The following is a 19,353-nucleotide window of genomic DNA, read 5'->3' on the forward strand; positions in this document are numbered from 1 at the left end:
GGATCCGGGTCTCGCCCTGAGCCCCAGGTGGAGGCTCCACACTGAGCCCCCGGCATCCCGTGCCCCTTGCGCTGCAAACACTTCCAGGGGCTCCACTGCTCAACACGAGGCCGACTCTTCACTCTCCGCTTCTACGTTCGTGGCATTTCACGTTATACAATTCCGATTTTATTTCCACTAGTTCTCACAATAAGCCTGTGGGTTAGGCATCATTATTCACATTTGCAGATGAGAAAAAGAAAAAAAAAAAAACTCTCCTCTTTGAGAGAACAGGTTTTCTCTTAAAAAAAAGCCTTAGTCTTCAGCCTCGCTCAGTGAAACTCCCCACCCCAACCGCCCCTGTGTCCAGCGTGGGCGGCCTCCCCTCGTCCCCCTCCTCCCTCCCTTCTCTTCCCCCCCTCCCCTCTCTTCTCCATCCTCCCCTCTTCTCCCCATCCCTTCCCTTCTCTTCGTCCTCTTCCTCCCTCCCCCGTTCTCCCCCCTCCCTCCCCCTCCCTCCTCTTTCCCCGTATCTTCCCCCCTCCTCCCCTCTCCGTCCTCCCCTTCTCCCCTCCTCCCTCTCCTCTCTTCCCCTCCTCCCTTCTCTTCTCCATCCTCCCCTCTTCTCCCCATCCCTCCCCTCCTCTCCGTCCTCCCCCCCTCTTCCCCCTCCTCCCTCCCCTCTTCCCCCTCCTCCCTTCTCTTCTCCATCCTCCCCTCTTCTCCCCCATCCTTCCTGTCCTCCCCTCTTTTCCCCCCTCCTCCCCGTCCCTCATCTTCGCCCCTCCTCCCCCTCCCCTCCCTCCGCCCCCCTCCCCGCAGCCCGCGGGGCACTCGGCCCGCCCCCCAGGCCGCCTCGGCCCGTCCACGCGCTAGAAGGCCTGGCTGTGGAGGCCGTGGCCCGCCGGCGACGCCGTAGTCCGCCCCCCGCCCCTCCCCTCCCCGGGCTCCCGGGCGCCCCCGGCCGCGCGGCAGAAGGCGGGGGCGGGGCTCGCCACGGCCCGCACTTCCGGGCAGGCCGAGGCTCGCGGCGCCGGCGCGCTGGGCACCGGAAGTGCTGCGGGCTCCGCGTCTCGCGAGCAGCCGTCGCCGCGGCTGGAGCGCTGCCCCGGAAGTCCTCCCCCTGGGCCCCCGCCCGCCGCGAACATGGCGGTGGACTCGGCGATGGAGCTGCTATTTTTAGACACTTTTAAACACCCGAGCGCTGAGGTAAGGCTCCCGGATTTGATTCCGACGCCGCTTCTCGCCGCGAGGACCCTCAGGCGGCCGTGGGGCGCGCCGCGACTCCTCGCCCCGCCGGCTGCCGCTTGGGCTCCCCACAGACGCGGCGCCCTCCCCGCCCCCCCGCCCGCCTGGGTGTGGGCACCACGTCTGAGGCCGGGCGGCGGGAGCCCCCCCGTTCCGCGGGGTCGGGGCGCGGTGGCCGCTCAGCCCGCCTGGCCCCTTTGTGGGAGCGCCGTGGGCCGCGGCAGCCCGGCGGGGGCTCGGACGGCTTGGGGCTTGACAGCGCCGGGGGCGGAGCGGGGGGCGCCCCCCTCAGCGGTGCGCGGCCCCCGGCGGGGCGCTCGGGTCTGCGCCGTCCGCCCGCCCCACCGCAGCACTTGAGCCAAGATTCCGCTCGCTCGGACGCCCTTGGCGTGGGGAGCGCTCGCCAAGAAGGGGCCGGAGTGGAGCGTGGCCGCGGCTGAGGCGCGGCGGTGGCGGTGTCGCGCGGTGGTCGTCCCGGAGGGGCCGACCCCGCGACCTCTGCGCGGCACGGAGCCGGCCTGTCAACGGCCCCCGAAGGCCGGCGGGAGCGCTCACGGAGTCCGCAGCAGGACCACGGGGACCCGGGGCGCACGCGGCTCCCCCGACGTGGACTCGGAGCGACCCTTCGGCCCTGGTTGGAGACAGTGAGGATGAGGGAGTCGCGGCTGCGACCGTAGCGCTGTGTGTGGCAAAATAAAAAGTTGACTGACCGGTTCTTCCGACCGTTTCCTGTGTAAAAATCGAGACCCGCACGTCTTACAAACAGTGAAATTGTTGGTCGCTTTATTTTATGATTTTATGTATTTATTCCTGAGAGAGAGAGAGAGAGAGAGAGACAGACACCCAGGCAGAGGGAGAAGCAGGCTCCACGCAGGGAGCCCGACGCAGGACTCGATCCCACGACCCCGGGGTCACGGCCTGGGCCCAAGGCAGGCGCTCCCTGCGGAGCCCCCTCACCGGGCGCGCCCTGGTCTCTTAATTTTGTCCCCTGGTCTTGTTCCACGACCGTCCTCTGCGGCCGTACGTCAGCGGGGCTCCAGAAACCCCTTGGAGTTAGTTGGGTCAGAACAAACCCGTCATGTGTACAGGCAGAACCACTAAAAGTGAAAGAAGCATATGAGAAGTCAGCGGCTCTTTAGTTTCGGGAAATCAGTGTTGGTTCACTCCTACGTGTACGAGTCGAGCGTGGCTCCGTTGGTTCTTAGACACACAGCGAGGACCAGGAGAGGGCCGGTTCTGGCAGTGATTGAGGGAGGCTCGGTAGAGCTCACGGTCGAACCGAGTCCTGAGGGAAGGCTAAGGGCTTGTGGGGGGTATGGAATATCGAGCTGTTTGTTCCCACGGAGTTACAACTAAGTGTTGGAGGTTGGGGCCACAAAATTAGGGTCCGAGTTAGAATGTGGTCAGTGCATACAGAAGCAGTGGGAATCCCTTGGAGTCTATCACCTGTCTCTCTCTCTCTTTCTCTCTTTTTTTAAAGATTTTATTTATTTATTCACGAGAGTCACAGAGAGAGAGGCAGCGACACAGGCAGAGGGAGAAGCAGGCTCCACGCAGGGAACCCGATGTGGGACTCATCCCAGGTCTCCAGGATCAGGCCCCGGGCCCGGCGGCGCTAAACCACGGAGCCACCCAGGCTGCTGTCTCTCTCTCTCTCTCTCTTTTTTTTTAATTTTTATTATTTAAAGATTTTATTTATTCATAGAGAGAGGCAGAGACACAGGCAGAGGGAGAAGCAGGCTCCATACAAGAAGCCTGACGTCTTCCATCCTGGGTCTCCAGGATCACACCCAGCTGCAGGTGGTGCTAAACTGCTGCGCCACCAGGGCTGCCCTCCTCTTTTTTTTAAAAAAGTAAGCTCCACACCCAGTGTGGGGCTCGAACTCCTGACTCCGAGTTCAAGAGTTGCACGTTACACCTGCTAAGCCAGCCAGGTGCCCCAGGGTTTATAATCTTTATGTGTCTGACATTAGGACCCCAGTCAATATTAATTTAGCTCCTTTAGGTGCTACCAACAAAGGCTATGTAATTTCAGCAGAGGGAGAGATGACTCTTCATTTGAGAATATCAGGAAAGACATCATCAAAGTAGTTGTCATGTGAAGTTGGATCTTTGGTGGAAGAGGAAATGTCCCACAATTGTGTATAAGAAAGCAGGGCATTGTCCTGGAGTAGCCAGTCCTCTGTGGAGTATTCCAAAAGTCCTAGAGTGAAGTGGCAGCTGAAGGGCAGTTTGAAGCCAGATCATGGAGTTCCCTGAATGCTCAGCAAAGGAATATGGACTTTATTTTGTAGGAAATAGTTTCTGAGCAAGCAAATTAAATGACTAGTAAAATACATTAAGTCAGTTAATTGATCAGTAATGCCTAAAATGGTTCAGAAAAATTACAGGTGGCAAATCAAGAAGAAAAAGTGAGATGTAATGGAAGTTCCAGGTTAGTGGGTAGGCAGTTATCATTGCCAGCATTTATTGAATGCTTATTTTGTGCAAGGTGTAGTGCAGCATATTGAAATACACTATATTTAATCCTTTCAAGAATTCTGAAAGATTCTTATCCCCAATTTATAGATGAGACTGAGTGTGAGAGGTTATGTGACTTTCCTAAAGTGACATAGCTGGATGAAGGAAGGCATACAGACATATTTCCTGGCTCTAAGGCAGCGCCATTCTCAGTGGGACTAAGTAGGAAGGGATAGGTATAAGATAAATTTTGGTTATAGATTTAACAGTGTGGTAACTGATTGTGTGAGGAATAAAAAATAGTCAAAGATGGTGGAGTGCTAGTTTTGGAGACTAGAGAACTGATGGGGCCATTGATAGTAATGGAGAAGTCTAGAGTTGGGTTTGATGGGAACAAGATATTTTAGTTTTTGGTGTGTTTAGTGGTTCACCAGAGAGATTTGCTCAGTAGGAAGTTGGGAATCTCTTTTACCAATTGTTTATGAAAAATACTTTTGAAGGAGGTAGAGCTTTATGAGGGAGAGTACAAAAAAGAAAACAAACAGAAACTCCCAAAATCCATTGCCCTTGCTTTCAAAGGAGTTTGTAATCTGGTGAAGAAGATATTTATTCAAATTTCCCAGGAGGAACACTGAAAGAGATTTTAGTAGTGCTAAATGAATTACAAATTGTGTTTGTGGTTTTATGTGACCTTTTAAAAATAAAAAAAATAATAACTTATTTTAGTAAATTTTAATTCCATCATAGAAAAATAAGAAAGTACAGAAAAGCAAAGGCTTTCATAGTCTTATCTTTCTTAATCCGAGCTATAATAGCTTTTTAATTTTTTTCCAAATCCTCTTATAGATATATATGTTTAAATGTATGCACCCATTACTCACATTGAGGTACTATACTGTAATACTGTTTCATGGTTTCTTTTCTCACCTAACAGTTTGTCTTGTATCTTTGTAGATCAAGAATTATGCCTATGTAACATTTTAAAAGTATACTTCATTTTAAAACATTATCTTTTTAGTTTGACCAAACACAGGTATGAGGTTCATATTCAAAAGGTACAAAAAGATATATAGTAAAAAGTATGCCTTTTTTTTTAGTATGTCTTTTTTTATACTTGTCCTCTAGCTATACCATTTCTTTCCCTAGATACTCTATATAATACCATTTTTAATGACTGCATAATATTTAAGTGGTATAATCTCATACATTTGGTTTTCTAACTTTTTACAGTGATGTGTCATTTTTGAAGTCTGTAAATTGTAGGTATAAAAGTTATTTTATGCATCTTTCTTTTTTTAGTTTTATTTTTTTAAGTAGGCTCTATGCCCAGCATGGAGCCAGTGTGGGGCTTGAACTCATGACCCTGAGATCAAGACCTGAGCTGAGATCAAAGGTCAGACACTTAACTGACTGAGCCACCCAGGCACCCCAATGCATCTTTAATTATTACTTGCTAGAGTGGAATTGCTGGGTTAAATGATAGTTTTACAGGAATGATTGATTCTAGAAAATCCTGCTTCATTTTGTTTTATTTATTTTTTTAGAGAGAGAGAGAGCAGGGTGGAAGGGTGGGAGGGGGAGAGAGGGGTAAAGAGAATATTTATTTATTTATTTAGAATGTGAGCATGAAGGAGAGGGAGAGAGAGAATCCCAAGCAGGTTCCATGCTCAGTGCAAATGCTGACATGGGGCTAGATCTCATGACCCTGAGATCATGACTTGAGCTGATATCAAGAGTCAGGCACTTAACACACTGAGCCACCCAGGTTTCCCAGTCTTACTTTTAGAGTTTCTTTAAGAAACCAATTTAGAACTTCTCTGAATAGAAGTAATAATGGAAGTGGTAGGAATAGATGAGATAGCCTTAGCTAGCTCCTTAAGGAGAGGGTAAAAAGAGAAGAGAAAATATTTTCAGGGATAGAAGAGTAAGGATGGGGGGACTGTTTTACTGTGACTTCGAAACACATAGGAACTCTTTCTGAAGGTGACTGGTTCAGAGTCCTGGAAATTGACCATTTTTTTCTTCACCACCTTGTTAGCTTCACAATCATAAGTTTTCCATGATTTCCCATTACCAACCTGTGTTCCTAGATTTATGTACTCTAGACACTCTGGATATCTTTTTTTTTTTTTTTTTTTTTTAAGATTTTATTTATTTGAGAGACAGAGCATGAGCAGGGGGAAGGACAGAGGGAGAGGGAGGGGAGAAGCAGACTCCCTGCTGAGCTGGGAGCCTGATGTGGGGCTTCACATTGGGCTCGAACCCAAGACCCTGAGATTATGACCTGAGCCAAAGTCAGATGCTTAACCAGCTGAACCACTCAGGCACCCCTGTCTTCTTTGAGATATCTTAAGCCCCTACTTCATTGTAATATTTTTACTCTCTGAAAACATAATTCAATCAGCCTTTATTAAGCACTTTAAAAGTCTTTCATTCATTAAATGAATATGCTAGGCACTATGAATATAACAGTAAACTGAGACTTGGTTTTTGTCTTCTTGAAATACCGTTGTAATGGGAGAGAGAGAAAAGAAGCAGTTACAGTTTAGTTTGATATGAGATTTTTGATTCAGAAGGAGAGGCACCCATTTAGACGTGCTCTGGTACAGTTTTCAAGAGAAAGTAGACATCTAAAAGGAGATGGGAGAGAGGACTGTGATAGTAAGAGATAAAACCATGAGTAAGGGCATGAGGGTGAGAAAGAGCATGGTATGTTGGGTCTATAAATTTATAGTGATAAGAAAAGACTGTACTTGTTTCTTAGACAAGGAAGTTGGCCTGGGGACATTAAGGAACAGGGGAGTAACACACTGACCTTGTAGAAGGATCACACTGCAGTAGGAGGAGGGGGGCAAGAAAGAAGCACAAAACCAGTTAGGATCCTATTGCTGTAATCCAGATAATGTGAATAATGTCTAGAACTAGAGAAGTGACAGCAATTAATGGAGAGAAATACACAGACTTTTAAAGACTTTTTTATTTTTTAAAGATATTTTAATTTTATTTATTTTTTATTTATTTGAGAGAGAGCAGAGTTGGGGAGTAGGGGCAGAGGGAGATGAAGAAGCAGGCTCCCCATTGAGCAGGGAGCCCAATGTGGGGCTCGATTTCAGGCTCCTGGGATCATGACCTGAGCCAAAGGCAGATGCTTAATCCACTGAGCCACCCAGGCACCCTGAGAAACACACAGATTTGAGAGCTGTTTAGAGGTTTAATAATAGGACTTGATGTTTTTAAATGAATGATTTAGGTGAGAAAATGAGAAAGAAGCAAAGGATGGTAATGGTTTCTGTCTTGACCATTGTGTGGATGATGTTGCTATCACTGATACAGAAGATTTCAGTTTTGGACTTGTTGAGTTTTTGCTACCAGAGGGACATCCAGTGGAGATGTCTGTTTGGCAGTCGGTGATAGTGGTCTGGGGCTTGGGAGGGAGGTCCTAAATGGTGATTTAGATTTGGAATTGACTTATGGCAATGGATGAAAATTGTATTTCTTGTAATTTTATTGATTGTGTTTAGTTTCTGTGCCCCACTTCCCTTTCTCTCCCATTTTGCCCTCTAGTCACGGTGAACTATGCTTACAGTTTCTTGAACCTTCCAAGTTCTTGTTTGTATTCCCTTATGTGCATGCTTCTCCCTTTTTTAAAAAAAAATTTTTTTTATTATTTATTTATGATAGTCATATATATAGAGAGAGAGATACCGGGAGCCCGACATGGGATTCGATCCCGGGTCTCCAGGATCGCGCCCTGGGCCAAAGGCAGGTGCCAAACCGCTGCGCCACCCAGGGATCCCTCTCCCTTTGCTTGGAAAGTTGTTCTTTCTCCTCCTTTTCCACTGGTTCTTGTTTTCCTTAAAGACTTACTTTACTTAGCTCAGGTGCTACTTCTTTTGAGAAATGTTTCCTGACTCTTCTCCTTGCTACAAGTTTTTGCCCACAATCTGATAAGTACCCCCTTTGACTTTCAGCAGTATCCTGTGTGAGTCTGTATCATAGCAATATATGTCAATATATTGTCAAGAGACAATAGATAGTCTCTTCCTTAATGGCTGGGAATTATGTCTTGGTGTCCTTGGGACCTGGCATTCCTTGGAACATAATAGATACCTCAAAATGTTTAGAAATAAATATTGAATAAAAGGGGCAGCAACTTCTACAGAAATTCTTCTATTTACAAACAAAATAGATTTTGAAAGGCTGTTCATAAAACCTTTAAGTTCATTTATTTTAGGTCCACAGTGATTATACCCTAACTATTGATACCATTAATTAATCAGTATAGGGCAGGGTAGAGGAGGATGCAATTAATGAACTTTGTTCTAAGTTTCTTTGTACATATTAATGAGAGTTTATAACATGTAAACAAAGGAGCTTCTGTATAGTACACTTTATAAGTAGAGAAGTTTCTTATAGGGGCACCTCGGTGGCTTAGTCAGTTAAGCTTTCAATTCTTGGTTTCAGCTCAGGTCATCATTGCTCTGCACTTAGCGCAGAGTCTGCCTGAGATTCCTCCTCTCTTGCTCACGCATATACTCTCTCTCAAATAAATAAATAAAGTCTTAAAAAAAAATTCCTTACAGGAAGGAAACAAAGCACCAAAGTTTGAGACAAAAATGCTAATTTATTTTATGTAAATCTGTAGTATTTGTGGAATATCCACGGTGTATTCATAATAATTAGGATACAAGTTCAAGTGTTGTCACAAAAGTCAAAATAACAGTAGATTTGGTAAAATAGGATTTTCTCTCAATCTGGGTGTTAAATATCCTAAGGCTAATATGACAGTTCCACCAGGTCAGAGACCCATACTCCTTCTACACTGTTCCTCTGCCATCCTTAGGGTATTGCCTGCATTGTCCAAGATAGCTTACCCATACCATTGGTGTTTTAGAAAGGCAGCAGAATTTTGGAACAAGAAGTAGGAGTTTCTGAAGTCTGGACCTTCCCGCAAGGACATGATCCAGATTTGCCTGCCACATTTCCATTTCCATCCCATCCGTCAGAATTTAGTGATCAGATGTCCACACTGGCTTCCCAGGAGTCTGGGAAATCCAGTCTTTCATTCACTTGTGCCCAGCTCAGGCTTAATTAGCAGAAGAAGAAAATGGGTTTTGAAAGATAGATAGCAGTCAGCTTCACTTTGCACTTATCTTGTTTGTTTTATATCTTTGAGAGGTTTTAAATGCATTTGGATAGTAAACATTATAAGATTTCTATGCCTATATATTTAATCATGATCTCTGAGTTTTATATTTATTTATTTATTTATTTATTTATTTATTTTTAAAAATTTATTTATGATAGTCACACACAGAGAGAGAGAGAGGCAGAGACACAGGCAGAGGGAGAAGCAGGCTCCATGCACCGGGAACCCGACGTGGGATTCGATCCCGGGTCTCCAGGATCGCGCCCTGGGCCAAAGGCAGGCGCCAAACCGCTGCGCCACCCAGGGATCCCAATCTCTGAGTTTTAAAATGCAAAATTGGGAAGTCATCCTCTTTCACATTTTAGGAAAGATTAACTTAAATAATCTTTTGTCTGTTGATATGCATGATATTTTGTGTAACTTTAATAAGAGACTCAGGATTCAGTCTTTTTAGATACAAATAACACGAACCATTCTTCTCATGAATTTTGATCACTAAGTAATCATGGTTAGCTGAACTGCTAGAAAGAGTTGATTTAAGTCCAAAAACAGTATGAAAAATTCTTTTTAAATTATTGATCACAAAAGCCACCTTTGTCTGATAGTGTGTCAAATAATGCATAGAAATAAATGTATGCTGAATATAATTTATGTTGTCCATTTCTTTATTGTGGTAAACAGTTTGTAGATTCTTTTTTGAATTTCAGGGATCAACTATTAAGTATTTGATCTCTTGATATTAGTTAGTATATAAGTTTAAATTAAGCAAATTAAAGTACAGATTTGCAGTGTCTTATCTATAATTCAGAAATTCAAAATTGTAGAAAAATCTGCCCTGAATTCATTTGGTCCTGCAGTCTGATTGAACTGACATGGTACTCATAATCTTTATTTAGTGTGAATGTTTATACATGTAGTTGCAGAAGTACTCTTTTGATTGATTACAAGGTACTGCCCCCAGAAGCAGGAGGTGTGAGTAATACTCAGTATTTTTATCATATTACCTTTCTGAAAACCTAGTAAGTCAGGATTATAAAAGACATCTTTCACAGTAAGGGATTGTGGGGTCTATACTGGCCTCAGAACATCAGCAGAGAGGCAGATACGTTGCAGAAAATGTTGTTATACACATGGAGAGATTTAACTAGGTACATTTAATCATGAGCTATTTTCAAAACATGATTTCTACAGTATTATAAATAATATGATAGTACAGGTTTAATGATATGGAGTTTAAGATTAAGAAATTAACTGAAGACAAAATAAATCTTGAATAGACAGAGTGTTTTACTTACAGTGTGTCCTTCTCCTTCCCTTTTTTTTTTTAAAAGCAAAGTTCTCACATAGATGTAGTTCGTTTTCCCTGTGTGGTTTATATCAATGAAGTCCGAGTCATACCCCCAGGAGTAAGAGCTCATAGCAGCCTGCCAGATAATAGAGCATACGGGTAAGTCACTTTCTTTTTAAAAGTGTTTGTGAATAAGATTGTCCTAGACATATTCTTTTTTTTTTTTTTTAGACATATTCTTAAATGCAAAAATTTAAGGTAATATTTTGGAAGTTAAAAAATCCCAAAAAACCCTAAAATTTTATTCAGTGATAGTTTTATATTATATTATATTATATTATATTATATTATATTATATTATATTATATTATAATTGATTATAGATCTTTTATATAATCCATGTATCATTATATATTTGAAAAGAACAATTATTTGATCTAAGTGCTAGATGAAATTTTATTTATTTTTTAATTGGTGAAATGTGTTTATATTTTCTAAAATATTCTAGGGTGGTACAATCTCGTAGATAAAGGGTGTTTTTTAGATGAAGTATTTTTAACTCGTTTTTTTCCTTGAAAATAAATAAGAGTTTGAATATTTGGAAATATGTCTTTTATATCATATCAGTTTTCATGACTTAATGATGATCTTTGTAACCTGATACATGGGGCTTTTTATAAATTTTAGTTTCACATTATCCTTTAGTTGTAATTAGCAAGTAGTTGTTTGATGCTTTCTCTTAGGCTCTGTGGGAATAAACAAAATGTGAGACATGGTCCCTGATGTGGTATTTTGATAACTTTAACAACTGACCTAAAACAGAGGAATTTGATCTTTGTTGTAACATGAATAATCATTCTCATCTTATTTTAACTGCATGAATTGGAAATATAAGCCAAATTTGGGTTGTGGAAGCATGAATATATATGATACTTTTATGTGAGTTTTTAGCTTATACTCTCAATACCACATTTCATTTACGTTTATGTGAGTTTTTAGCTCATAGTCTCAGTATCACATTTCATTATGTACATGCTGTGAAACTTAATTACTTGTAAGAGTTAAACCAGGTACTTAGTAGTCAGTGTTATGGTACAGATTCAAAGTTAAGGGCTCTTTTCTTCTTAATTATAAAAAGTAGTTGGTTATTTGTAGAAATAGATTTAAAATCTTCAAAGGTTTTCAGGCCATTCAAAAGTAAAACAGATACAAAACAATAAGTATTAACATTTATAATGAGAAATCATAATTTATTTCCTATCTTTTTTCCATGTTTAAGGAAATTAAAACTTATATTTTCCTATAATTTCTTCCTATTTTTTCCTTTAAGGGGGATGTATGTAGAGTTTGAAAGACGGGAGAGTGATAGTGTATCTAACAGTCTTATGTAATTGTACTTCTTTTGGTCAAGGAAGGTCTTTTAGTTATCTGTTGCTACATAACAAATTACAGCAAAATTAGTAGCCTAAAACAGTAAACATTTATTGCTTCACAGTATTTCTGAGAGTCAGTAAACCAGAAATGGCTTAGTTGGCTCAAGTTCTCTCATGATGTTATAGTCAAGATATAGGCCAGGGCTGTGGTCTTAGAAATTTGACTGGGGGCTGGAGAATTTGCTTAGAAGTTCACTCACATGGCTATTGTTAGGAGACTTCAGTTCCTTTCAGAAGGTCCTGTCTATGGGGCTGCTCACACAACATGGAGAATAGCCTTATAACTTAGTATCAGAAATGACATACTGCCATTTTTACCATATTCTATTGATTACATATTCTGCTGGTACAACATGTGAGGGAACTACACAAAGGTGATGAGAATACCAGGAGCAAGGGGTCTTTGACGGCTGTGTTGGAGGCTGGCTAGAACAGCTGGTAAAATGGACCTCTGCTATTGGCCTTAATTAGTAGGAGTATTGTTACATATTCCTTCCTCTTTCTTTCTTCTGTTTCTTTCTTTCTTTTTTTTTATTTTAAGATTTTATTTATTTATTCATGAGAGACCCCCACACACACACAGAGAGAGAGAGAGAGAGAGAGAAGTAGAGACACAGGCAGAGGGAGAAGCAGGCTCCATTCAGGGAGCCCGATGTGGGACTTGATCCCAGGACCCCAGGATCACACCCTGGGCCAAAGGCAGGTGCTAAACCACTGAGCCACCCAGGGGTCCCCTTTCTTCTGTTTCTTAGCTGGGGGTGAATGGCAGTTTATGTTTTAATTCCAAACATGAAATTATCAGAAACAACTTTATAAATAGTATGTTATAGAACAGTAAAATGAAGTATTAACACAGTCATGCAAATATAATGTCAGGAAGTAATGTTAGAGATCAAGTGATATTTGTGCATCATACTTTAGTGTTTTTTTTCTCATTATAAAACTCAGAAATGTATAGGCAAAATTAAAATCCCTTTAGTTCCTCTGTCCTGAGAAAATCCTTACATTTGATACATTGTGTTATTTAATGTATATGTTTGTATATTTTGTTATTTTTTGTAAGTGTCCTGTTTCACATGAGGTTAGGTTTTAGAGTCAGCAAGGTTTAAGATGAAAGTCTAGTGCAAGTTACCATTGATTCTTTTTTTTTTTTTTTTTAAGATTTTATTTACTCATGAGAGACACAGAGAGAGAGAGAGAGAGAGGCAGAGACACAGGCAGAGGGAGAAACAGGCTCCATGCATGGAGCCCCATGTGGGATTCGATCCCCCGTCTCCAGGATCGTGCCCTGGACTGAAGATGGCGCTAAACCGCTGAGCCACCCGGGCTGCCCAACCACTGATTCTTTAAATTACTTTTCAGTGACTAGCACCTGAGTTTTTGGGGCCTTAGAAGTAAAGAATTTGCATTTGAGCCCTTTTTTCCTTTCCTTGAGGTATTGAAGGCCCGGGTCTAGTTTGAAGAAGAATAGGAGGGAAAAACTAGATGAACATGCACATACATAGTTGAATTTGGGTAAAGTAAAGGTATGCTACTCTGACCCAACTATATACTGTTTTATGTATTTCTTTATCTTACTTAACATTAGGTCAGGACTACTTTTACATCATTAAATATTATTTGAAAATATAATTTTTAATGGTTGCATAATCTAATGAATGACTATACAGTAGACCCCCCCCCCCCCCCCTTATCCACTGTTTCACTCTCTGAGTTTCGGTTACCTGCGGTCACCTGCAGTCCAGAAGCAGATGGTCCTCCTTCTGACAGATTGTCAGAAGATCAATAGTAGCCTGATGCTCAGTCACAATGCCTATGTCACTTACCTCACTTCATCTCATCCCATAGACATTTTATTATCTCCTTTCACAAGAAGAGTGAGTACTGTACAGTAAGATATTTTGAGAGAGACCACATTCATACAGGTTTTATTACTGTATGTTATAATTGTTCTGTTTTATTATTAGTTATTGTTAATCTCTTACTGTGCCTAAATATAAATTGTAGGTATATATATGTTAATCTATATATATGTTTATATATATATATATATATATATATATATATATATATGAGAAAAAACATAGTATATATAGGGTTCATTACTATCCGTGGTTTCAGTATCCATTGGGGTCCTGGAATGCATACCCTGTGGATAAGGGGGTACTACTGTACTGTAATTTATTTGGCTAGTTTCTTATGTGAGGATCATTAGGTGTTTTTTTACTTCTCAAATTACAAGAGTATCATGAGCATCCTCTTGAAAAAAATCTTGTTTGTATAACAATGTTTCCATAGAAACACTTCCTAGAAAAACGTATTTCTGGATCAGATGGTGTGAACATTTTCTCATTCTTCTGAATATTATTGCCATCTTGCCTTTCAGAACGATTGTACCTGTTTGTACTTCTATCAGTGCATGAGGGAACCTGTTTGGTATACTCTGGGCATTATACTTTTTACCATTTGGAGTTTTTGTAAATAAAATATATGGTATTTAAAATCGAGGTTTTCAGTTAAGTCCAAGGAATTTTAGCCAAGGGTGAAATATATATCAAGTGGGATTTCATTCTAACACAAATTAAATAGGACTTACTTTTAACTATATACATCCACAAAAGAATCAAAATATTTATGTAAATTGTTGCTATACAAATAGGAATTTAGGCTTTAAGTCACAATTTAAGGCACGGATGCTAAAATTATAATCTTGTATTATTGTGGATTAAGTTGAAATCAAATTGTAATTATATCACTTGAAGTTAGTTAACTCCTGGTTCTTTTCTGCTAATGGAAGGGAATAATCCTGCTATAAAGAATTATAAAATTAGATGTCACAATTAAGTATCATTTGCCTTTATAGTATAACATTAAAATTTTTAAATATTTATGTGTGTTAGAATGGCCCAAGTTCCAGGCTAATGATACTTGATTAAAATTTCATTTTCAATAATACTCAAAGTGAATAGTTGTCTATTTGAGAATTGAATATGAATAAGATTATAGAAAATATTACAATTAACTATATTTTTATTTAAATCTTAAGATAATTCTAGAATTGCTTTTAAATTTGTACTTTGTCTTTTGTTTTAATTTAGGAACTGATTATTGCAAAGGCTGACATTTCAACTTTGTTTCATTCACAGGGAGACCTCGCCGCACACATTTCAGTTAGACTTATTCTTTAACAATGTAAGCAAACCAAGTGCCCCAGTTTTCGATAGGTTGGGAAGGTATGTACCTACTAGGTAATTTCACCAGAAATTCAGGAGTTAGTAAGTTATTCTTTGGATAAAAGAAAAGGACATAACTGTTTGTAGACCCAAGAACTCAGGGGTTTATTTGGTCAATTGGCATTATTAAAGCAATGTTACACTCCCAGGAAGATGCTGAGTTTCTTTATAAAATAATATTTTATTTTTTATTTTTTATTTTTTTTAAATGTAAGCTTTTTTTTTTTTTTTTTTTTTTTAAATTTTATTTATTTATGATAGTCATACAGAGAGAAAGAGAGAGGCAGAGACACAGGCAGAGGGAGAAGCAGGCTCCATGCGCCGGGAGCCCGATGTGGGATTCGATCCCGGGTCTCCAGGATCGCGCCCTGGGCCAAAGGCAGGCGCCAAACCGCTGTGCCACCCAGGGATCCCTAAAATAATATTTTAAATGTATGAAACATTAGCCATCTTTTATTTGCTTTTTATTGGTCGTATACATTTCTTAAATATATCAGATGATTTGATAATAACCTTCTAATTTGGAAGAAACTGCTATTAAATTTCTTTTAAAAAACTGAATAAACACATGAGAGCTAATAATTTGTGTCTTTTATATCACACTGCATAATTTAAAATTCCATAGTCATATTTTTATAAAATGAGAATTTTGTTAATGGAAACCCCTATTTTGGGTTATCTAATACATGCTTTGGTATCGTTGAACCTAGTTGTGTTTATATCTACAAAATAATTGACCTTAAATGAGTTTACTTAGAACTTGTAAAGTAAAAAATTTAAAGGTGGCTTAAAAAAATGGAAAAATTTCTATCCTTGCCATAAATAACAGTTTTAGATTTCACTTGTTATTTAATTGATCCTTCATTCAGTTATTAACTTATATTAATAATTTAACTTTTTTTAAAAAATGAAGGGAACCTAGATGATCTGAAGCAGCTCATTTTTAATATTATAGAATTTTATTTGGTTTTATTTTACATTTTTGGAAGGTTATAATGCAATGGTTTCTATTTTAGCTGTATATTGGAATAACCTGGGATGCTTTTTAAAAAAATACTGATACAAAAAAAAAAAAATACTGATACCTATGCTCATCCCAAACCAATTAAATCAAAATCTCTGAGGAGTTTGTTTTCTACTTTTAATTGATAACTTTTGGGGGGAATAAATTGAAACTACATTTTGTGGTTTATTAAACCAACAATCTAGCATTTGGTTTTATCAAAACTTATAAGTTTAGAAGAAAGACTTCTTCATGAACTGTGATGTTCAGTGTTTGAGCCTATATATTTATTCCTACTCTTTTGGCAGCCTGGAATATGATGAGAATACTTCTATCATCTTTAGACCCAACTCAAAGGTAATTGCAGAAGTCAGTTTTCACCTTGTTCATACTGTTTTTTTTTTTTTTTCACTTTCATTGAAAGTTTTGATCCATCTAAACCAGTGATGCAGAATATCAGCCTATTTGGTTCTTGTGTTGTAAGATAACATCTTTTCTTTTCTGATTCCTCTTGTGTCTAGAAGCTATTTTAAAATGGAGCAAGGACAGTGTAATGTCACTGTCTACCCATAAGCTTTTCCTTCCTCTAAATCTAATGTAAGTCAGGAAGAGGCCAGCATTTGTGCTTTCCCTTCTTTTTCTTTAGGTAAGCAAGTGCAGAGGATGACAGGAAGGTTAATTGTTATTAGACACCACTGTGCCTTAGATTTCTTAACAAATACATATTTTGTATTTCTTCCTTTCATATCAAAAGTATGTCCTTTTTTCTTGATCTATAAAATGCCATTCTGGAAGCATCTAGAAGAGCTGAATCCTGGGCAATCTGAAATGCAAAAATAACTGTGATCTAATATGGGACTACTCAGCTTGATTGTATTTTTAGTGGAGAAGTGTATATTTAATTTCTACGTTCTGTTTAGACTAAAAATTACCTTCTCTGTTTCTTTATTTGTCTTCCGTTGGGGTTTCTGTTTAGAATCTGTTGATCCATGAGCATAGTCTTTTTGAGCCTTTCTTCTGGCCCCCAGTTTCCTTTTACTGGAGTTTGCTAGAGTTAGCAAGGAAAAAAATTCTTTCTTTCTTCCTTATCATACTTTCAGAAGGGGCCCAATTACTACTTATTACTTCATCTTTACTCAACATGGTGAAGTGGAAAGAACTCACAAGTCAGTGGCTTTGGTTTCTAGTTCAGGTTCTACTGACACTCTTATTTTCTTACCTGTGGATGATATTCACTCTGGCTACCTCTCATAGATATTGTAAAAATATGGATGGCAATTACTGTAGATTAGTATTGAAAAACAAAAGAAAATATTGAGGGTTAATGGCATTGATAAAGTCTTTGATCATTTTAAGAGAAAGTTTCTTTGTGAAAACACTTTGCTTAATGCTTCTGGTTACCCTTAGCTTTTAAGTACAATGTGGATATATAAAATACACCTGCATGTATGAGTTGGGCATGTAAAAAGAATGCTGTACAATTTTATGGACTTTATAATTCTTCAGACAGGACCTATTTTGTGCTTTTGTGCCCTCCGTGACCTCCTTAACTATTGGAGTTTATTAGTTGGCAGTAACTCCCATATAATTTTGTTCTCATTTCTATTCTCTTGATTGAGAATCTGGTTTTGCTTTTTGAACAGATTTGACATCAGGTATCAGACAGGGGAGATGTAGTGTTGAGACAGGCTTAGGTATGGCAATTCTGGAGGGCCATATAAAAGCTATCTATGCTTCTGGGTAAATTTCCACCAAGTTGACCTTTGCACTTTAGTTTAACCACAGAGTAAGTTGATATCAGTTTACTTTTGGCATATTAAAACTTTAATTTGAAAGATATTTTCCCCCAACAAATTAGGTGAATACTGATGGTTTGGTGTTAAGAGGCTGGTATAATTGTCTGACACTGGCAATATACGGATCAGTGGATAGAGTGATAAGTCATGACAGAGACTCTCCACCTCCACCACCGCCACCTCCACCTCCTCCCCAACCACAGCCAAGTTTGAAAAGGAATCCAAAACATGGTGAGAATTTTAAATTTGTCTTTGTCAATGACACTTATGTTCACTATAGTAGGAAAGGTAATTCAAATAGCTCTTTCACCTTTTGAATCTTTCTTAAAACTTGGGAAGATATCATCAGTCTCCCAGTTCTTTCCTATAAGTTTCTTTTTATGTTGATGTGGATAAATTTTCTTTTCTTTTTTTTTTCAAAGATTTTATTTATTTATTCATGAGAGATGTAGAGAGAGAGAGAGAGAGAGAGAGGCAGAGACATAGGCAGAGGGAGAAAGAAGCAGGCTCCCTGCAAGGAGCTTGACAAGGGACTCAATCACATATCCTGGGATCACACCCTGAGCCAAAGGCAGATAGATGCTCAACTGCTGAGCCACCCAGGTGTCCCTACATTTTCTTTTCTTCCTCTAGTTTCCCTAGAATGCTTTTTGAATTGACATGAGGTTTTTAAATTTAAAATATGTAAATGTAATATAATCTAGTGGTTATTCATAGTTTAATATCAAAATTATTTCCAAAGGAATTGAGGAGTGGGCCCCTTTCATCTCCTTTCTTAAATCTTACTTGTTAAAAAAAAGAATCTTACTTGTTCAGTAAAGTTAATCTTTCAGTTCTCTTTTTCTTTTTTAAAGATTTATCCATTTATTTTATTTTATATTTTTAAAGATTTTGTTTAGTCATGAGAGACACAGAGAGGAGAGAAGCAGAGACCTAGGGAGAGGGAGAAGCAGGCTCCCTGCAGGACTCGATCCCAGGACCCCCAGGATCATGACTTGAGCCAAAGGCAGATGCTTAACCACTGAGCCACACAGGTGCCCCTATCCATTTATTTTAGAAAGTGAGAGTATGGGATGAGGGCAAGGGTGGGGGAGGTTTGGGGAGAGAGGCAGAGGGAGAGGCGGAGAGAGGGAATCCTGAGCGGACTCCTGCTGAGCACAGAGTTTAAAAACAGGAGGCTTGATATCACGACCCATTACCTGAGTGGAGACTAAGAGTTGGACACCAACCCACTGAACTACTCAGGCCCCCATCACTTTTCTTTTTCTTTTAATTTTTTGTTTTCTGTGCTCATTTGTTTTTTGTTTTTGTTTTTTGTTTTTTTTTTTAACCAGAGTTTGAGCTCTTTGTGGACTGAGAGTCTTTTTTTTTTTTACATTTGTGTTTTTAGTCTTAACAGATCTAGTCACAGTGCCTAACATATATAGTGGCTACTCAGAATTTTTGTTAAATTTACTGTCTTGTATTAAAATTGACACGTATGCTCATATATTTTATGTCTGTGAATATATATGTATGTTTTTGGTTTTTTTTTTTAATAATTGTAGATCCATCGGAAGTTGCAAAGAAATGCATGAGGAAGTCTTGTGTACTCTTTCCCCAGGCTCCCCCACTATTAACATCTTTTACAACTGTAGAACAATATCAAAACAAAATTCTTTATAGAGCTTGTTTAGATTTCACCAGTCATAACATGTGTGTGCATGTGTGTGTATATAGCTGTATATAGCTTTATATTATGTATAGCCTTTCATTACCACCACT

General features: G+C 39.8%; 1 protein-coding gene across 2 annotated transcripts in view; it reads left to right on the plus strand.

The window, feature by feature from the left end:
• Positions 1-842: 842 nt before the first annotated feature.
• VIRMA (vir like m6A methyltransferase associated) overlaps positions 843-19,353 on the plus strand; it is a 58,695-nt gene continuing 40,184 nt past the window's right edge. For both annotated transcript variants that reach the window (XM_026013715.2, XM_026013724.2), the window contains exons 1-5: positions 843-1,188; positions 10,168-10,283; positions 14,704-14,790; positions 16,102-16,150; positions 17,652-17,820. In XM_026013715.2, coding sequence (XP_025869500.1) covers positions 1,126-1,188; positions 10,168-10,283; positions 14,704-14,790; positions 16,102-16,150; positions 17,652-17,820 — 484 coding nt within the window. In that variant the 5' untranslated portion in view covers positions 843-1,125. The remainder of the gene's footprint in view (positions 1,189-10,167; positions 10,284-14,703; positions 14,791-16,101; positions 16,151-17,651; positions 17,821-19,353) is intronic.

Source organism: Vulpes vulpes, chromosome 13, assembly GCF_048418805.1.
Source record: "Vulpes vulpes isolate BD-2025 chromosome 13, VulVul3, whole genome shotgun sequence".
Lineage (NCBI taxonomy): Eukaryota > Metazoa > Chordata > Mammalia > Carnivora > Canidae > Vulpes > Vulpes vulpes.